The 14,531-nt window shown below is 52.4% G+C and overlaps 4 protein-coding genes across 4 annotated transcripts; 3 read left to right on the forward strand and 1 right to left on the reverse strand.

The window, feature by feature from the left end:
* Positions 1-440: 440 nt before the first annotated feature.
* Positions 441-4,556, reverse strand: AYO20_00029 (hypothetical protein; the record flags this gene model as incomplete). Its single annotated transcript, XM_022638340.1, has 7 exons — positions 441-1,547; positions 1,599-2,063; positions 2,117-2,345; positions 2,790-3,730; positions 3,788-4,137; positions 4,245-4,373; positions 4,418-4,556. 7 exons carry the CDS (start codon positions 4,554-4,556, stop codon positions 441-443), a joined length of 3,360 nt encoding a protein of 1,119 aa, XP_022505305.1.
* A 694-nt stretch (positions 4,557-5,250) lies between these two features.
* AYO20_00030 (hypothetical protein) lies at positions 5,251-5,703 on the forward strand (the record flags this gene model as incomplete). The annotated part of the gene is made up of 1 exon (XM_022638341.1): positions 5,251-5,703. One exon carries the CDS (start codon positions 5,251-5,253, stop codon positions 5,701-5,703), a length of 453 nt encoding a protein of 150 aa, XP_022505306.1.
* Positions 5,704-6,617: 914 nt separating this feature from the next.
* On the forward strand, positions 6,618-7,212 carry AYO20_00031 (hypothetical protein; the record flags this gene model as incomplete). The annotated part of the gene is made up of 3 exons (XM_022638342.1): positions 6,618-6,680; positions 6,734-6,887; positions 6,947-7,212. The coding sequence occupies 3 exons, from the start codon at positions 6,618-6,620 to the stop codon at positions 7,210-7,212; spliced, it is 483 nt and encodes a 160-aa protein (XP_022505307.1).
* Positions 7,213-9,779: 2,567 nt separating this feature from the next.
* On the forward strand, positions 9,780-14,350 carry AYO20_00032 (hypothetical protein; the record flags this gene model as incomplete). Its single annotated transcript, XM_022638343.1, has 8 exons — positions 9,780-9,907; positions 9,959-10,007; positions 10,061-10,644; positions 10,728-10,889; positions 11,008-11,776; positions 11,865-12,115; positions 13,108-13,517; positions 13,569-14,350. 8 exons carry the CDS (start codon positions 9,780-9,782, stop codon positions 14,348-14,350), a joined length of 3,135 nt encoding a protein of 1,044 aa, XP_022505308.1.
* Between the last annotated feature and the right edge of the window lie 181 nt (positions 14,351-14,531).

Raw genomic sequence — 14,531 nt, forward strand, 5'->3', positions numbered from 1 at the left:
TTTTGCAGCTCAGAGATACCATTATAGCCTTGTTCGTCCGCTTGAAGTTGATAATGCAAAACATTAACTGATTCGTGTGTAGTCTGACTGATTGACTACCTGATGTGCCATGCCTCTCGCCTGTGCTACCAGTTCGTGTCCGGCCTTTCGAGTCGTACAGACAAGGAAAATAAAATCGACGAGCAACATTATCGCCCTTCAAATGAAGACGTGGTCTGTGGGGTGCTTGTGATGCCTTTTCGCTGGACAAACCCGCATAGGGATTGAAGACTACCACCACCACCACTGCTCCCTTGTGTGCAGCTAACACTCGATCGTTTAATCGCTCAGTCAGTCCGCCGCAGAGTACCATGTGAGCACTCCATGCAGAGGCTTAACTAGTCCCACGGCGTCATCTCCTCTCCCCTCTGTTGCACCTACCCAGAGATGCTTGCTCGGACTCAGTAGTAAAGCGATTTCTGCCACCAGAGACAGCGGTCATTGTCGTTGGGATCGGCAATCACATTCAAACCTGTCACGTTCAGGTCGAGGATTTGACCCGCCCCTGATGTTGTCTGGTGAGAGAAATATGCCGGCATGGTAGTGGTCGACGCGGCATCGTTCTCGCGATTTGGGTTCCCAGTCAGGGCGAACCGGGTCAAGACCCGCTGCATGAACAGGGCAATGGTGGCGTTCACGCTCGGCCCGGCCGTCGAGGGGTTGTAGTACGTGTAAGCGACGTCTTGGCCGTGGTAAGCGGGCGGGACACTGAAGCGGTAGCCGTAGCCCGCTTTTGTCGACGACTTGACTTCGAGGGCTCCCGCCGTTTGAAGGAAGAAGGTGTTGCAAGTGAAGGCGCTTTCCTGCAGCGTGAGCTCGGCGCGCTCGTAGAACGAGCTGTAGGGATAGCTCCCGTTGAAGACCGGAGGGTAGAGGGTCTGGGCCACATAGTCTGCGACCGAGGCCTGAATGCCTGGGAACGTGCTGGTGATGCTGGACAGGAAGATGGAGTTGTTGGTACTGGCTGGGTTGGTGAAGTACAGCGTCTCGTGCGCGTTGAAGCCCGTCATCAGCTGCACCGATGTGTCGTAGTTCCCTTGCGCCAGCAGATTGCCTGGTAAGCTCGGCACAAAGTCTCCGTCGACCGCCGGGGCAAATGTAAACGTTCCGTACGGTGAAGTGGCGACGAGCTCCACATTGGCGGCAGAGAGCGCGGCGAAGGGGAGTTCGCGTGCTTCTTGAATCGTCGACACGTTGAGGAGCCCCAGATACCTCTGCAGCAGATGGTCCTGCTCCCAGTGGCTGGGGAATGGCTCGAACCCGGGTGACTGTAGGATCGCCCTCTGGAAAGGCGCTGGCCCTTTCAGACCGCCATATGCTGTGATCTGGTGCATAATGGAACCTGCTCCAGCTGACTGTCCGAATACAGTAACCTGTTTCGGGTCGCCTCCGAAGAGGTGGATGTACTGTTGCACCCACTCAAGAGCCATGCGCTGATCAAGCAGGCCAGCGTTGGCGGTTCCGTAGGACTGAATGTTGGGCCCAGACAGAAAACCAAAGGCACCACCCTGGAATCTGCATCAGATGCGTTGAAAAATGGTACAAGAACAAAAGCGTACCCTGTAATTGAATGTGACGTAGACAACGCCTTTGCCACCCGCATCTTCTTCCCGACTTCTCTGGATGAGCCCGGCAGGATTCCCGTCCTCGTATTTTTTGCTGAAAGTGAACCCACCTCCGTACACCCAAACCATCACCGGCGCTCCTTTAGCATGTTCTTTGCTGGCATTTGCGAAGACCTCTTTCGGGACTATGACATCGAGGAACAGGCAGTCCTCTTGTTCTGTAGGGTCGGGTTTGGGAATGAGGCTAGCATCGCAGGCATCGGTGGAGTTGATGGAGCCACCGAGCAGAGCCAGCCCACAGAGGTACCAGACAGGGTATGCTTGAGGACAGGTACCTCCGGAGCTGCCATCCTGCAGAGTTCTGTTTACTAAAGGAGACTGGGGCGCCGTGAAGCGAAGACGACCCGTCGGAGGCTGAGCGTATCGAATGTTGGAAAAGTTATAAAAGTCCAAAGTATCCTGCAATGGGTCAGTCGTCTCGTGCTGCGGAGGTGCAAGGTATCTTGGCCCACATTGTATCCTATTGCTTGATGTAGTCCATACCCAAGGTCGACGATAGGCAACTTGAGGCCTTGGGCAGTACCCCCGAAGGCAACAATGGATGCCAAAAGTACTGAGAGAAGCATATTGTCGACAATCTCAATTGAGTCTGGGTTGTCAGCTTGCCTGTGCCTCTCAACTGAGCAATAGCAGTCAGTGGTCTTTCGCTGGCCGACATCGTTGATGTCAAAGGGCTGCCGTCTATTTGTAAGAAGCAGAGATTCCTCTCTGGAGACGGACAACCGAACCAAACTCGACAAGTGGATTTCGAGAAGCACATCGTCCTGAGACCAACTGGCGTGCAGCAAGACACAACTGAACACCTCGACTTACTCGTCGTTAGCAACAACAATAGCTATACACAACAAAGGTGACAGATGAGAAGGCCCAGTCCAGGACAGGTTAGCTTTGCGGCGTAGCCAATTAACAACTGCAGATGGAGACTCTGTATATGCACGCATCTCAAGATGGTCAACCAGTCGGTTCAAATTGGTCCAAGGGGGATGCTATATCATTGGTTTTCAGGAGGACTTCGGCATCAGGCATCCGACACGGACACTCCTCAATCAAGACAATTCAAGGAGGCCGTTCCTGTACATTAGCTTCGTTCAATGGCAGGCACTTTCGGCCTGGCAATCACCATACGCCCACAGCTCGCTGTGAGAAAAGGGAGTTGTGTCCCGCTTGTTGTCCATAGCCTGGCTCATTGAAAGCGCCAGTCCAATGCCTAGGTTGGCCCCAATCTGCCTTAGGTGATCCGATATCCACATCCTTCGTGCTGGGATTGTCGTAGGCAACATTCCAGCCATGAAGAGCGGCCAGATGAGGAGTTCGCCACCTGGGATTGAGGGTGTAACTATTCCTTTCAAGTGTCCAACGGAGCCGGAAAACGAGTCATCCGGAATTGGTCTCAGATGGTAGTCGACGCTGAGGCAAATTTCAGTGCTCATCTGGCGCAATAGGTTGATGGTTGGGCATAATTCCTTGTCGTCCATTATGGCTGTTATGGAAGAGGAAGTTGCGGTGGATAATAGCATTTCGTGAACCAGGATGCGTGCACCACGATAATTGTTCCAAAGCGAGGCGACATATAGATTGGGATAGGCATCAAAAGGCATGCCTTCAAAATGACTGCGCGAGGAACAGTCCTCACAACGGCAGGCAGGACGAGGTACGGGCAACCAGGACGTAGGGAGCTGATTCCGCCAGCTTTGAAGCATCAAGTCGATTGGCAAAAGCATAGAAGAGATGTCCCCTGTCTCTCGAGTCTTGGATGCTTTGATAAAGGCCCTGACAGATGCAAGCGTCTCAACTATTTCGGAAAGCCGGTTGGCGAGGTAAACAACCTCGTAATCTTCACCAACACTGGCGTATTCTAGCCAGGTTGACCACTTTTTCAAGGAAAAGGGCACCGGTTGCTGTAGCTGATACGCGGAGAGGACTATGAGGCGTCGAATCTGCAGGAAGATCTGAACGCTAGATCTATCGTGAAACTGACCCGGGCCACGGGAATCAATCACTGCCGCTGCGCCAAGCATATGCTGACTCCATGTCTTCATGGCTTGTGTCCCCTTGAGGGCAATAGTCTGTCGTTCACGGGGTACTGATCAGATCCAATCATCCACACTTGCCATACGACTCACCTCATAGACGCCTAGCAGCATGATGCTGGCAAGAACATCGTTTGACTTTCTCTCGACTAGATTTCCAAGTGCATGCCTACATCTCAGGATACCCAGCCCGCACAATCGGTAGCTTTCCAGTGTCCAGCGGGGGACGTTTCCCGCATTGGCATAACTGGCGAGCGCGGCCGCATGGACGATCGGAACCAGGGGTCCATCTGGTCGACTTCGGGCGTACAGGGACGGGAGATATTGGAATGACCCAGGTTGAAATTTCCCACAAGGTGTTGGAGGTTGGTGGACATACTGGGAGAAAAAGAACGACACTGCCCGGGTCACGACGTCTATATTCAGCTGATAGGGTGACGCGTCTGGGTTTCGGTCGTTCGATCGGTAAGAACACTGCCTGGAGTCTCGATCTGATGCAGACGGGCAGGAATCTATGGATCGGCACCCTTGGTATTTTTGGGTGACACACTTGGTCTCATCGCGAAGAAAGAGGTCGATATCAGGCCGATAGCCCGGGCAAGGCCAGTCAGCCCTGACGCATTGGGTGCATGCCGGTCTTCTTTGATCACACTGACAAAAGTGTTATGCACGTATCTGACTGTTTGACGGGGTTGGTGGAGTTGGAATCAAGCCTTTTCTTACCTTGATCTTCCTTTTCCGGCAGTTGGAGCATGCTTTGCTGGGATGCCCGCTGTTCACCATTGCCTGTGGTCAAGTGTTTCGGAAGTCGAGCTATCAGGTTTGGATACACGTCCAACTGTGACTGCTGAAGAATCCTCATGTTCGACTAGACGGCAAAAACGACGCTCTTCTCTTGGAAATAACGAGATAAATCCAGAGCGGCTTTGAGCCGAGCGACTCAAGCGCAAAGGGCTAAGTCATTGTGGTCCAGCAGCACCTGGCACCCTATTCGACGAGAGTATTGGAGGTCTCATGCACGAGTAGCCATGCTATGGGGGCGGAGTTCCAGGGATAGACAAGCGAGCCCTCGGTACTGGTGTTGTCCTTGCAGGTGACTTACGTCCGTAAGCATTTCTCGTTGAGCGGAAAGTTATAAACCACTTGGACGCCTGTAGGTCCCCCGTACTCGGAGAGACCAAGGATGGTTGTCTGATTTTACTCAAACTGAGTTGTCGCATATTGATCCTGTGGGCTTCCTAGGCTTCCTAGTGGGGTTGGTCAAGGCTTGGTAAAGAATGCAGGAACGGCAGGAACGGGTCCTGCGCGTCCTCCCGGCGTGGCAAGCGCGACCTGGAGAGCCTGAGGGCTACAGAGTAAAGACCTTCTCCTCACCGCTAAATCACCGCTCTTGCCACTGATATCGCTGCCGACAAAAGCCATGGGAATTGTCTGTTGCTAGCTCCAGACACTCTTCTGCTCGTCTCTGTGCCTTTTGCCTCTCTAGGACTGGACCCGGTGGTCACCCTCACTCTCTTTTATTCTTCACCAAGTTCAAAATCCACAGTTACTAAGACATGAGTGCGCTTCCATCACCCAAAGAACGCTTCGACAACGCATGCAAACATGCAGCTGTGCTCCGGGCTCTTCTCTCTCACCCATCTATGAATCTCACTCCTGACGGCCTTCCTGATCATACCAAAACCCACCCAACTCTCTTCTTTGTGACCGACTTTGGACTAAGATCCTACAAGGACTACCTCCTTCCCATCCTTCCTCCTGACGCCGAGAAAACATCACAATCTCTGGCTCTCCAGGGTGTGGATGATGTGAAAGAGAGTCCAGAGTTGATGAGCGATGATATGTATCCACGCATGGAAGTGGGCGGTTTTAGACAAAAATGGGTCGACGCGCAGGGACGTACCATGATGTTCAAGTCCTGCATTCTGGACACGTCCACGCACCATTTTTTTGGCGGGTCCTTTGACTTTGGGGACGAGGTCAAGGAGAAGGCCAGGGCATTGGCGTGAACAAGTAGGAGATGCGGCCAATGAACAAGGCACGCATGGATCGAGACAAGTATTTGTTTTGCTCACACGATTGAGATCCTGGAATTCAGATCGGGGTCGATCAGCAACCGGGATAAGGCAGCTCGCGTGCGCTCGGCCACACTTCTGTGATCAAGAGGATGGTGGACTCCCCAGCAAGTGCGCAATGGCTGCGCCAAACCGCTACGGGCGGGCAGGTGAGCGAGGCTGAGAATGTCAGCCTCGCCTTGGCGTCTCGGTTGACCTTGAACTAGACGTCATAGGCACCTTGTGATGGACTTGATTTCCGGTCTGCAGCTTCTCGCTTACCAGTTTTTCCCTCCAAAACTCTCAGCCTTTCCTATCGTTGTCGTTAGCGTTTTGACCACATTCCCTGCTCTACTTGTCTGCTCCCCCCATGGGGTTGGTGGATTGGTGAGGCTCAAGCATTCTGCCTGGTTTTGGTAGCATGTTTTCCTATCCAAATTCCCCCTATGACGTCGTGCCATGTTTCTGCAACTCGTTTCTTTGTCACGCGCCCCTTGCCTATCAATCTCTCATGGCCAACCAGGGTCCGGTAGGACAACACCACCGTTTGGCGTGGCACAAAATCAAGGCAAAGCGTGGCCAGGGCTCTCCTGAGCAAGGAATTCAGAACACCAAGGTGAGGACAGAACGGTGATGTTGGTGGCTGGCAAACAGAGAATTCCCCGTGTCGCCTTGTTAACGCCCTAGTGTCACGGCCTTGCTCTTCATTCTTAAGTCACTGCTTCACCCTCCGCTTGGATCATTAGCAGCTGAAGTTCTCCCCATCGACCTTGTTCGTTTTACTGGCGACACCACCCGTTCACCTGCAACGTCCTTTCTATTCTCTCTTCACTTCAGGAAAGCCTCTCACCAATCGACCAATCTTCAAAATGCCTGTCATCTCCAGAATTGTATCTATGGGCCTGCGTGTCTGTGAGCTCGCTTTCGCGGGTGTATGTGGAACTCTTCAACTCACCTTTTTGGGCGGTTCTGATCTTGTGCACAGGTCGTTGCAGGCATCGTCGGCTCCTACCTAGATGACTACCGCCACGGGAACGGTTGGCCCCTGGCGCGTTTTATCTACATTGAGATTGTGGCCGGAATCTCCCTTCTCCTCGGTCTCCTCTGGTTGCTCCCGTTCGCCGGCGGCTTCTTCCACTGTACGTTTCAAAGAGCGCAATGGAGTGCCAAGGGAATATATGCTGACTCTCTGAAACAGGGCCCATGGATATCATCCTGTCCTTTGCCTGGTTCGCCTCTTTTGGACTTCTCGTCGAATGGGCCAGCGGGACCGGCTGTGATGGAGATACCTTTGACTGGAATCAAATCAGTTTTCATGGGTTCTGTGGTCGCTATCGAGCTGCCGAGGCCTTCTCTTTCTTGTCTGCGATTTTCTGGATCCTGAGCGCCTTGGTTGGCCTCTGGTTTGTCCATCGCGAGAGGCGCAAGACCGTCGCGGCTGCCCCCGTTGCTCAAGGACCGTAAGGTTGACCACCAGATCTGAGAAGGATCAGTGTGTGCTTACCAAAGCTTGCCAGATACGCACGTCGACGCTGGTACCGGCGCAGTCGCGTCTAGATGAAGTGGTTGGTCATCAAGGTGAAATACAGGATCCATCGGACAACATTCGGATCTTGGTTGGTGTCATGCGGAACCAGCTGGTGAAATCACGAACAATTTTGTCCCTTATGTCTCAATGATACCCCCTCATGCAGATTCTGATGCGCTTGATCCAGGGATGAAGTTCTGCCTGGCCGTTAGTTGGTGGTAATGGTGATTGGAGTGGCGACTTGACGGATGACAATTGATTTTATACTCATCCATTCTCAGTCATCTCTTGCTGGTTTTCTCCAACTCTTGTTCATGCACTCATCAGGTACTGAAGATTCTCTTCGCTCCAGTCAAACGCACTCAATGACCGTTCAAAGGTCCTAGTGAGGGCGCCACCGACCGTGAACGTCACGTTTGTATCACGCCTCGCCTCTTCTCCTTGATCTCCTCACTTGCTGGCTTCGTTCTTCTTGTCTTTACCTTCAAGCATTTCCCGCCTCTCGCACTTTTTCCTGTACCATTACACTCTTCAGTATCCTTGTCAGTTCTGGCACTCAGATTGCCGGGATCCCGATGCCCGTGTCATACGGAAATTCTTTGACTTCGGATCATCACGTCAGTGATATCGCTTTCACAAGCCACGGAACCATCTGGAGACAGTGCCCCTTTTCTTGCCGTTCCAGCAGAAATAAGGATGAAGGTCTATGGCTTCGTCTTTGACAAGATCGAGATCAAAGTCCAAGAAAGGTGGGAGATAGCGATAGGCAGTTGGAGAAAAACCGCTTCAATCTTGAAAGTCGCGAGCTCTCTGACGCTGCTAAGAGTTAGCAAAAAGATCAAAACAGAAGCTCAACCACTGCGGACAGATGCCCTGCCATCTTCACGAGCTTCATCCACCCAATAGAAATTCCTTCATTCAACAAGGGGTCACAGAAGTGGATCCAACGGATCACTCACATTGAAATCTTTTCAACTAAACGTTTTACAGTGGCTGGATCATCAGGTCGGCCGTTCTATCCGGCACTAAAGCTTATCGAGTTTGGGTTCGACGACGATGGTGTCTTTACAGATGTCAAACGGCCGGTGTTGACGCCTGAACCAAGCTATACCTTGGATGTGCTACATTGTATCTCACCATAGCGAAGACCGACATCCTTGGTGCAGCATTGGGTAAATGCCAACGACTCAAACAGTTTGACGGGGATAAGACCATCCCATTCGTCAAAGCGAACCAATATTACTTTCAAGATTGACTGTGGAATCGTCCTACCACAGTGCACTCCCTGACTCCCCCAAAATGATCTATAGAGAGTCATCCTGGATGTTTTGCTGTTGTTGCATGTGGGGTAAGTTATATCGACCGACCTCTCCCGTCCATGTCTGGTTGACTCTCTCTTATTTGCAATAAGTCATCTGGAACGGAGGCGGCATTTCCTTGACGGAAATTCTAGAGCTCAGAGGGGCCAAGAAATGCGGACAGGCTGATGAAACCCGGAGTGATGTGCAGGGACATTCTAATGTGGGCAGTGTGGGTTGGTGATCACAAGGGCTGCCAAAAGGAGGTAAGAGGGTTGAAGATGTAGGACAATTTTCGCACGATGATACGTCTTATTCTTGTCCCTCTGGGGAAGGGTGACGTAGTCCTTTGAGCGAGGAAGGCTGGTCAGTCTTCACAGGCTGAGGGCCATCGGTTCAATAATCCGTGGGATGCACAGTGCAGATTCCGCCGAGGAAGCCAAGATGATCTCCGCCCTTGGCATCCACCCGGCATCTTGGCAAGGCGTTCCCGCTGTTACATTCTTACCCACCTGGGCACCTTCCTTTCCTCCACCGCTGTTCAACCTCCCATGCTCAGTGTCGGTTCAAGTTTGACAGTGACTGCCAGCCCCTTCAGATAGACTGCTCTATCTCCTTCTTCGAGCGACTGTGGTTTCTCTGGTGCCTATAGACCATCTCTAGCAACGGGTTTCGATTCAATATTCTCTTCCAAGGCCACCAGCTCTCTAACCGGTCTCTCTACCCCAGAACCCAAGATTATGCTTGCTTCTATCTGGGGCACCAAGCACTGTAAGGTTATTGAGACTCGCCTCTGGGCAATGCCAAATGACATCTGCCAAATTCAGCCCGCAGTTCTTGTTCTTGATGAGGTGGAGTTTTCTCCGCTGCCAAGGGCTTTGGTTACAAGTGGGGGAGGGCGGTCCACAAGGCTTCCACCAGAGATTCTGCCTTCCAGAAGCACCATCACGTCGATTGAACTGGACGTATCGCACGCCATCTTCCGGGGTTCTTGAGACGTAAACTTTCTGCGATGTTTGAGACGATGTCACCCGCACTCCGTGTGCGTTTCTCCGGCTTGATCAGCGCGCGGGGTTTTTGCGGAATGATAGATGGTCGATGTATATGAAAAAGCTGGGACCCAGTGTCTCCCCTTATGAAAATCTCTACCCCGTCGAATTTCTCAGTTACTCTCCTTCACATTCGCCGGCCGGTAACTCATGAACATGTCGGACACCAAGGCTACAGACAGCTTCGACAACAGGCGCAGTACGGACCATGAGAAGTCTTCAGGCCCGGAGCGCCGGCGCTCGTCCATCGCGGATTTGAACAGAAACAAGAACTTGGACGCAAAGTACGCCGCGCTCGCCTTGGTTGTTGGGTCTTTTGGCTAAGCATTCAACAGGATCTCCAACCCTCTTGCCGATATCCCCCAAGAAGAGTTGTTGGCCAATGTGAGGAACCTCCAATATTCTATACCAGCCGCAACTGACACGGTAGCCTACAGGTTGAAGAATTTGCAAACCGTGCCGGCATGGCCTCCGAGGTCGAGCTGATAAAGAAAGGTGCCTTGGTCGCCCAGAACCCAGGCCAATTTGAGAGTCTCTCATTCCTCACCGAGGATGAGAAGGACGCCCTCCGCACAGAGGTTTCACGCAAATGGAAACATCCAATGAAGCTATACATGACCGTCATAGTCTGTTCCATCGGTGCCGCAGTCCAAGGCTGGGATCAGACCGGCACCAACGGTGCCAATTTGTCGTTCCCAGAAGCCTTTGGTCTGGATACACCAGAAGGACAGCCAGGCTACGAAAGAGACTTCTGGATCATTGGACTTGTCAATTCGGCGCCTTACATCGGCAGCGCTTTCCTGGGCTGCTGGCTTTCCGACCCCTGCAACTATTACTTTGGTCGTCGAGGTACCATCTTCACATCAGCCATCTTTCTGATTGCAACGCCCATCGGTGGAGCGTTCTGCCAAACTTGGGAACAGTTGCTTGCCACACGTATCGTCATGGGCATCGGTATGGGTTTGAAGGGCGCCACGACACCTGTGTTTGCTGCTGAGAACTCTCCTGCTGCAATCCGAGGGTGAGTATTCCATCCCGAGATTGATGCCGTCACGAGAATCCCTTATGCTCGCATACCTCACATGGCTGACAGTTTTATCGCAGTGCCCTTGTGATGACATGGCAATTTTGGACGGCTTTCGGGATTTTCCTAGGGACTGCCTTCAACCTGGCTGTATGGAAAGCTGGTGACATTGGCTGGCGTCTTCAGCTCGGTTCCGCCTTTATTCCTGCCATTCCCCTGGCTATTTTGGTCTTTCTCTGCCCGTAAGTCTATGTCTTCCAGCTGTGTTGCTGTGTTGGATCTCCTTCGTGCCCTGTCACCAGTTGAAGCCTCCGAAACTTGCTCTTTGATGATGCCAATCTAACGCTTTCCTTCCAACAGTGAGAGCCCGAGATGGTATATCAAGCACGACAAAATAGACAAAGCATATCAATCTCTCCTCAAGCTCAGAAACCACCCTCTCCTCGCTGCTAGGGACTTGTACTATATCAGTACTCAGATTGATATCGAACACGACATCGTCGGCGATTCTACCTATATCTCGCGATTCATGCAGCTGTTTACCATGCCTCGCGTCCGTCGCGCCACTCTGGCTTCCTTTACGGTGATGATCGCGCAACAAATGTGTGGCATCAACATCATGGCCTTTTACTCGTCGACCATCTTCCGGGAGGGTGGAGCGTCCGACTTTGAGGCGCTACTGGGTTCCTTTGGCTTCGGCGCCGTCAACTTCCTCTTCGCCATTCCCGCTTTCCTCACGATTGACACGTTCGGTCGACGTGCCTTGTTGCTGTTCACATTCCCGAATATGGCCTGGACTCTCCTTGCCGGGGGGTTTGCATTCTACATCCCAAAATCGAGCAGTGCCCACTTGGGTGTCATTGCACTGTTTGTGTACCTTTTCGCCGCCTTCTACTCGCCCGGTGAAGGTCCTGTACCATTCACGTACTCGGCCGAGGTCTTCCCACTATCTCACCGCGAGGTTGGCATGGGCTGGGCGGTCGCGACGTGCCTCTTCTGGGCCGCAGTACTGGGCTTGACCTTTCCCAAGATTCTCGCAGCATTCACGCCGACAGGTGCCTTTGGCTTCTTTGCAGGCCTGAACATCTTGGCCCTGATCATGATCTTCTTCTGGGTTCCTGAAACCAAGGTAAGCTCCAGTAACACATCATTATCACCATCCATCCCAACTCGTCCACTTGTGTCTCTGGCTAACATCAATAACCTTTCTCCCACAGCAACGTACACTCGAAGAACTGGACTACATCTTCGCGGTCCCGACCCGCAGGTTCATGTCATACCAAACCGGCACCTGGCTTCCGTGGTTCATCAAGCGCTACATCTTCTGGCAGAAGTCGGCCGAGCTGAAGCCACTGTACACCCTCGACCGCGGCATTGTCAGGGATATTAGCGAGCAGCAACGCGAGATGCATGAACACGAGGAGGCAGAGAGACGCGCGAGTGTCACGCGAGAAGAGATCAAGACGGTGTGAGTCGTCAATGCAAGAATGGGTAAGGTACCGTGGGGCAGCTAGATGTCCGTCTCTATGAAGTGTTAGCGAAAGAGAAGGAGAGCGATGGCGATCTTCATAAACATACATGAACCATATAACTTGGATTTACACTGGCAGCAATTGTTGAGGCTCTGTTGTAGCAGCGGTGCGTGCAAGCCAAAGCGATTGCTGTCAATTAGAATGAATGACGAACCGTTATATATATTTACCCCGAACCGTGCCTCATCCATTAATTACTGCTTTCTGAGGATTGCAGGTTCATAAAGAATGATTAAGGTTAATTACCGAGTTACCAGATTAGGTTTCTCGAATCGGCCCAAGTCAATATTATTATTATTACCCCGCGAAACGCTGTGCCGTGTCTGAAACATTTCCTCGCGCCCTCTCGAGCCCCAAGTTGTTCTTCGATTCTCTCGCGCTGGCATAGGCGCATAGGCGCCAGTAGAAATTTCCCCAGTCTCATGTCTCGACTTTTCTTCGTCCACTCAAGATGCCTCCGAAGCGCACAATTGGAGGTGTGCAAAAATCTGGAACACGTACGTTTCTCTCGACCTCCTTCGGTAGCCGCCATTGCTGATGTTTCAAAGGAACCAGACAAACTGCAGGCGTCAAGAAGAGCAGGAGGGTCACTTTCTCCAGCAAGACCTCCCTGATATGAGCACCACGCACATCTGATGGACCAATTTCCAATCCCACTCTGTCCAGAAGGACCACCAGACCTTCCACCGCAATCGATGCCCTCACCTAATCCCCCAAGCGTTGAGTCCCTTCCACTCCGGTCTATACATCCGGATTCGACAGCGACTGGAAGCCCACTGGAGCCTCTGCAACCCACACGAGGAAAACGGAAACGCGAATTTAAAGACGAGAAACCGGACAAGCGACGATAGGATGGTTCACAATCGGTGGTGGAGTTGCCTCCATCCAAGGACCTTCTCAATTGGGAGAATCTGGAAAAGCTCAATAGTGAGACAGCATCGGGGATATGTGAGTGGATGGCAGAAGAAAACGGAACCGTCTTGCGACGATCGAGCACGGCAGAGATGAACCAGGATACAGCGTCGGTGTCCTCACAGAAGACATCTCTCTCGCTTTACAACTACCGATTAAATTCACTGGACCGTGCCAGAATAGTCTTTCAGCACCGATGTATTCCAGAACACCTCGAGCACAGAGTCAACGCCCTCGTCCAGCCTAAGCTCGATAAAGAAAGGGAGAAACTCGTTTTCGCGATTGCAGATGGCTTGTGCGATGACTTTCCTGACGTCCTGGAAGTCGCGAGTAGAGAGGATGATTGCGTCGAATTGATATATCAGGCTTTAGAAGCAATGAATCGCCAGCTATTCGGCAAAACTTTTGCCTTCCGAAGGAAAGCAGGTACTGTAGACTTTGCGCACCAGCATTGTCGTTCTGCTAACTTGAGCTTAGACTGGGACCCTGCCCTGAAACCTATGGTTCAACGAAAGTCCTACCGCTCCGATCCTCTGGACAAGTCTCTCAACGACATAGGCGTTTCCGATGACCGCCCGAACAAGCGGCAGCAGGCAGAGACGTCTTGCGCTTCGTCAGGGAGTATCGAGATGACCATGCCGCCACCGCCGCCACCTCCGCCAAAGCTTGACAGTAACTGTGTCAAGAACGCTCGCCCGGACATTACGATAGGATTTCTCCACGCGGTCGTCGCCAAGAAATTGGTGTCGTTAGGAGTCAACAAGCTGGACGCTGAGGAGATATTGAAGGATCTGCAGTACGAACAGGAGCTTTTGTCCAGTCCCACCCTCCCCGCACTTCACATGCGCTTTCCATCCATGGTCGTCGAAGGGAAGTCGTACGCGACTGGCAAGAGCATGTACGAGGCAGAGAACCAGGCCGCTGGATCTGGAAGCTGCATGCTCGTCATGCAGGGCCGGCTCGCCGAGCTCACTGAACGTCGCTCGCCAGGAACCGAACAAGGCAAAGACCCTCTCGCCTTCTCCATCACCCATGAAGGCCCCATCCTCCTGCTCTGGCTATATTATACCACGTCGCTGGAAAACGCCCGCTTCTACAACTTGCACGTCCTGAGCGTCTGTCACGCGACGATCCGGCCCACGACCAGGGAGTTCTTTAATGCGTTGGCGGGGGTCATGGGTTGGGCCAGCACCGAGTTTTTGGAGGACCTCGCCGCGCAATTGGTGTTGATTTGGAAATCTACACAGACACAGAAGTAGACTGTGTAAATTCTCCTGAGGCTATGCCCTTGCACCTCGGGGCAGCGTAGGCATAATCTAGCCGAGTCGGTTTTGGATCCGAAGCCACGAAAAGGACCAGGTACTATGTAAGTACTAATGGTTAACGCTTCGCCCTTGCTGGCGGTAGATTCGATTCCATCATGAAAAGGACGGGCCTTTG

This window comes from Fonsecaea nubica (assembly GCF_001646965.1).
Source record: "Fonsecaea nubica strain CBS 269.64 chromosome Unknown Scaff1, whole genome shotgun sequence".
NCBI lineage: Eukaryota > Fungi > Ascomycota > Eurotiomycetes > Chaetothyriales > Herpotrichiellaceae > Fonsecaea > Fonsecaea nubica.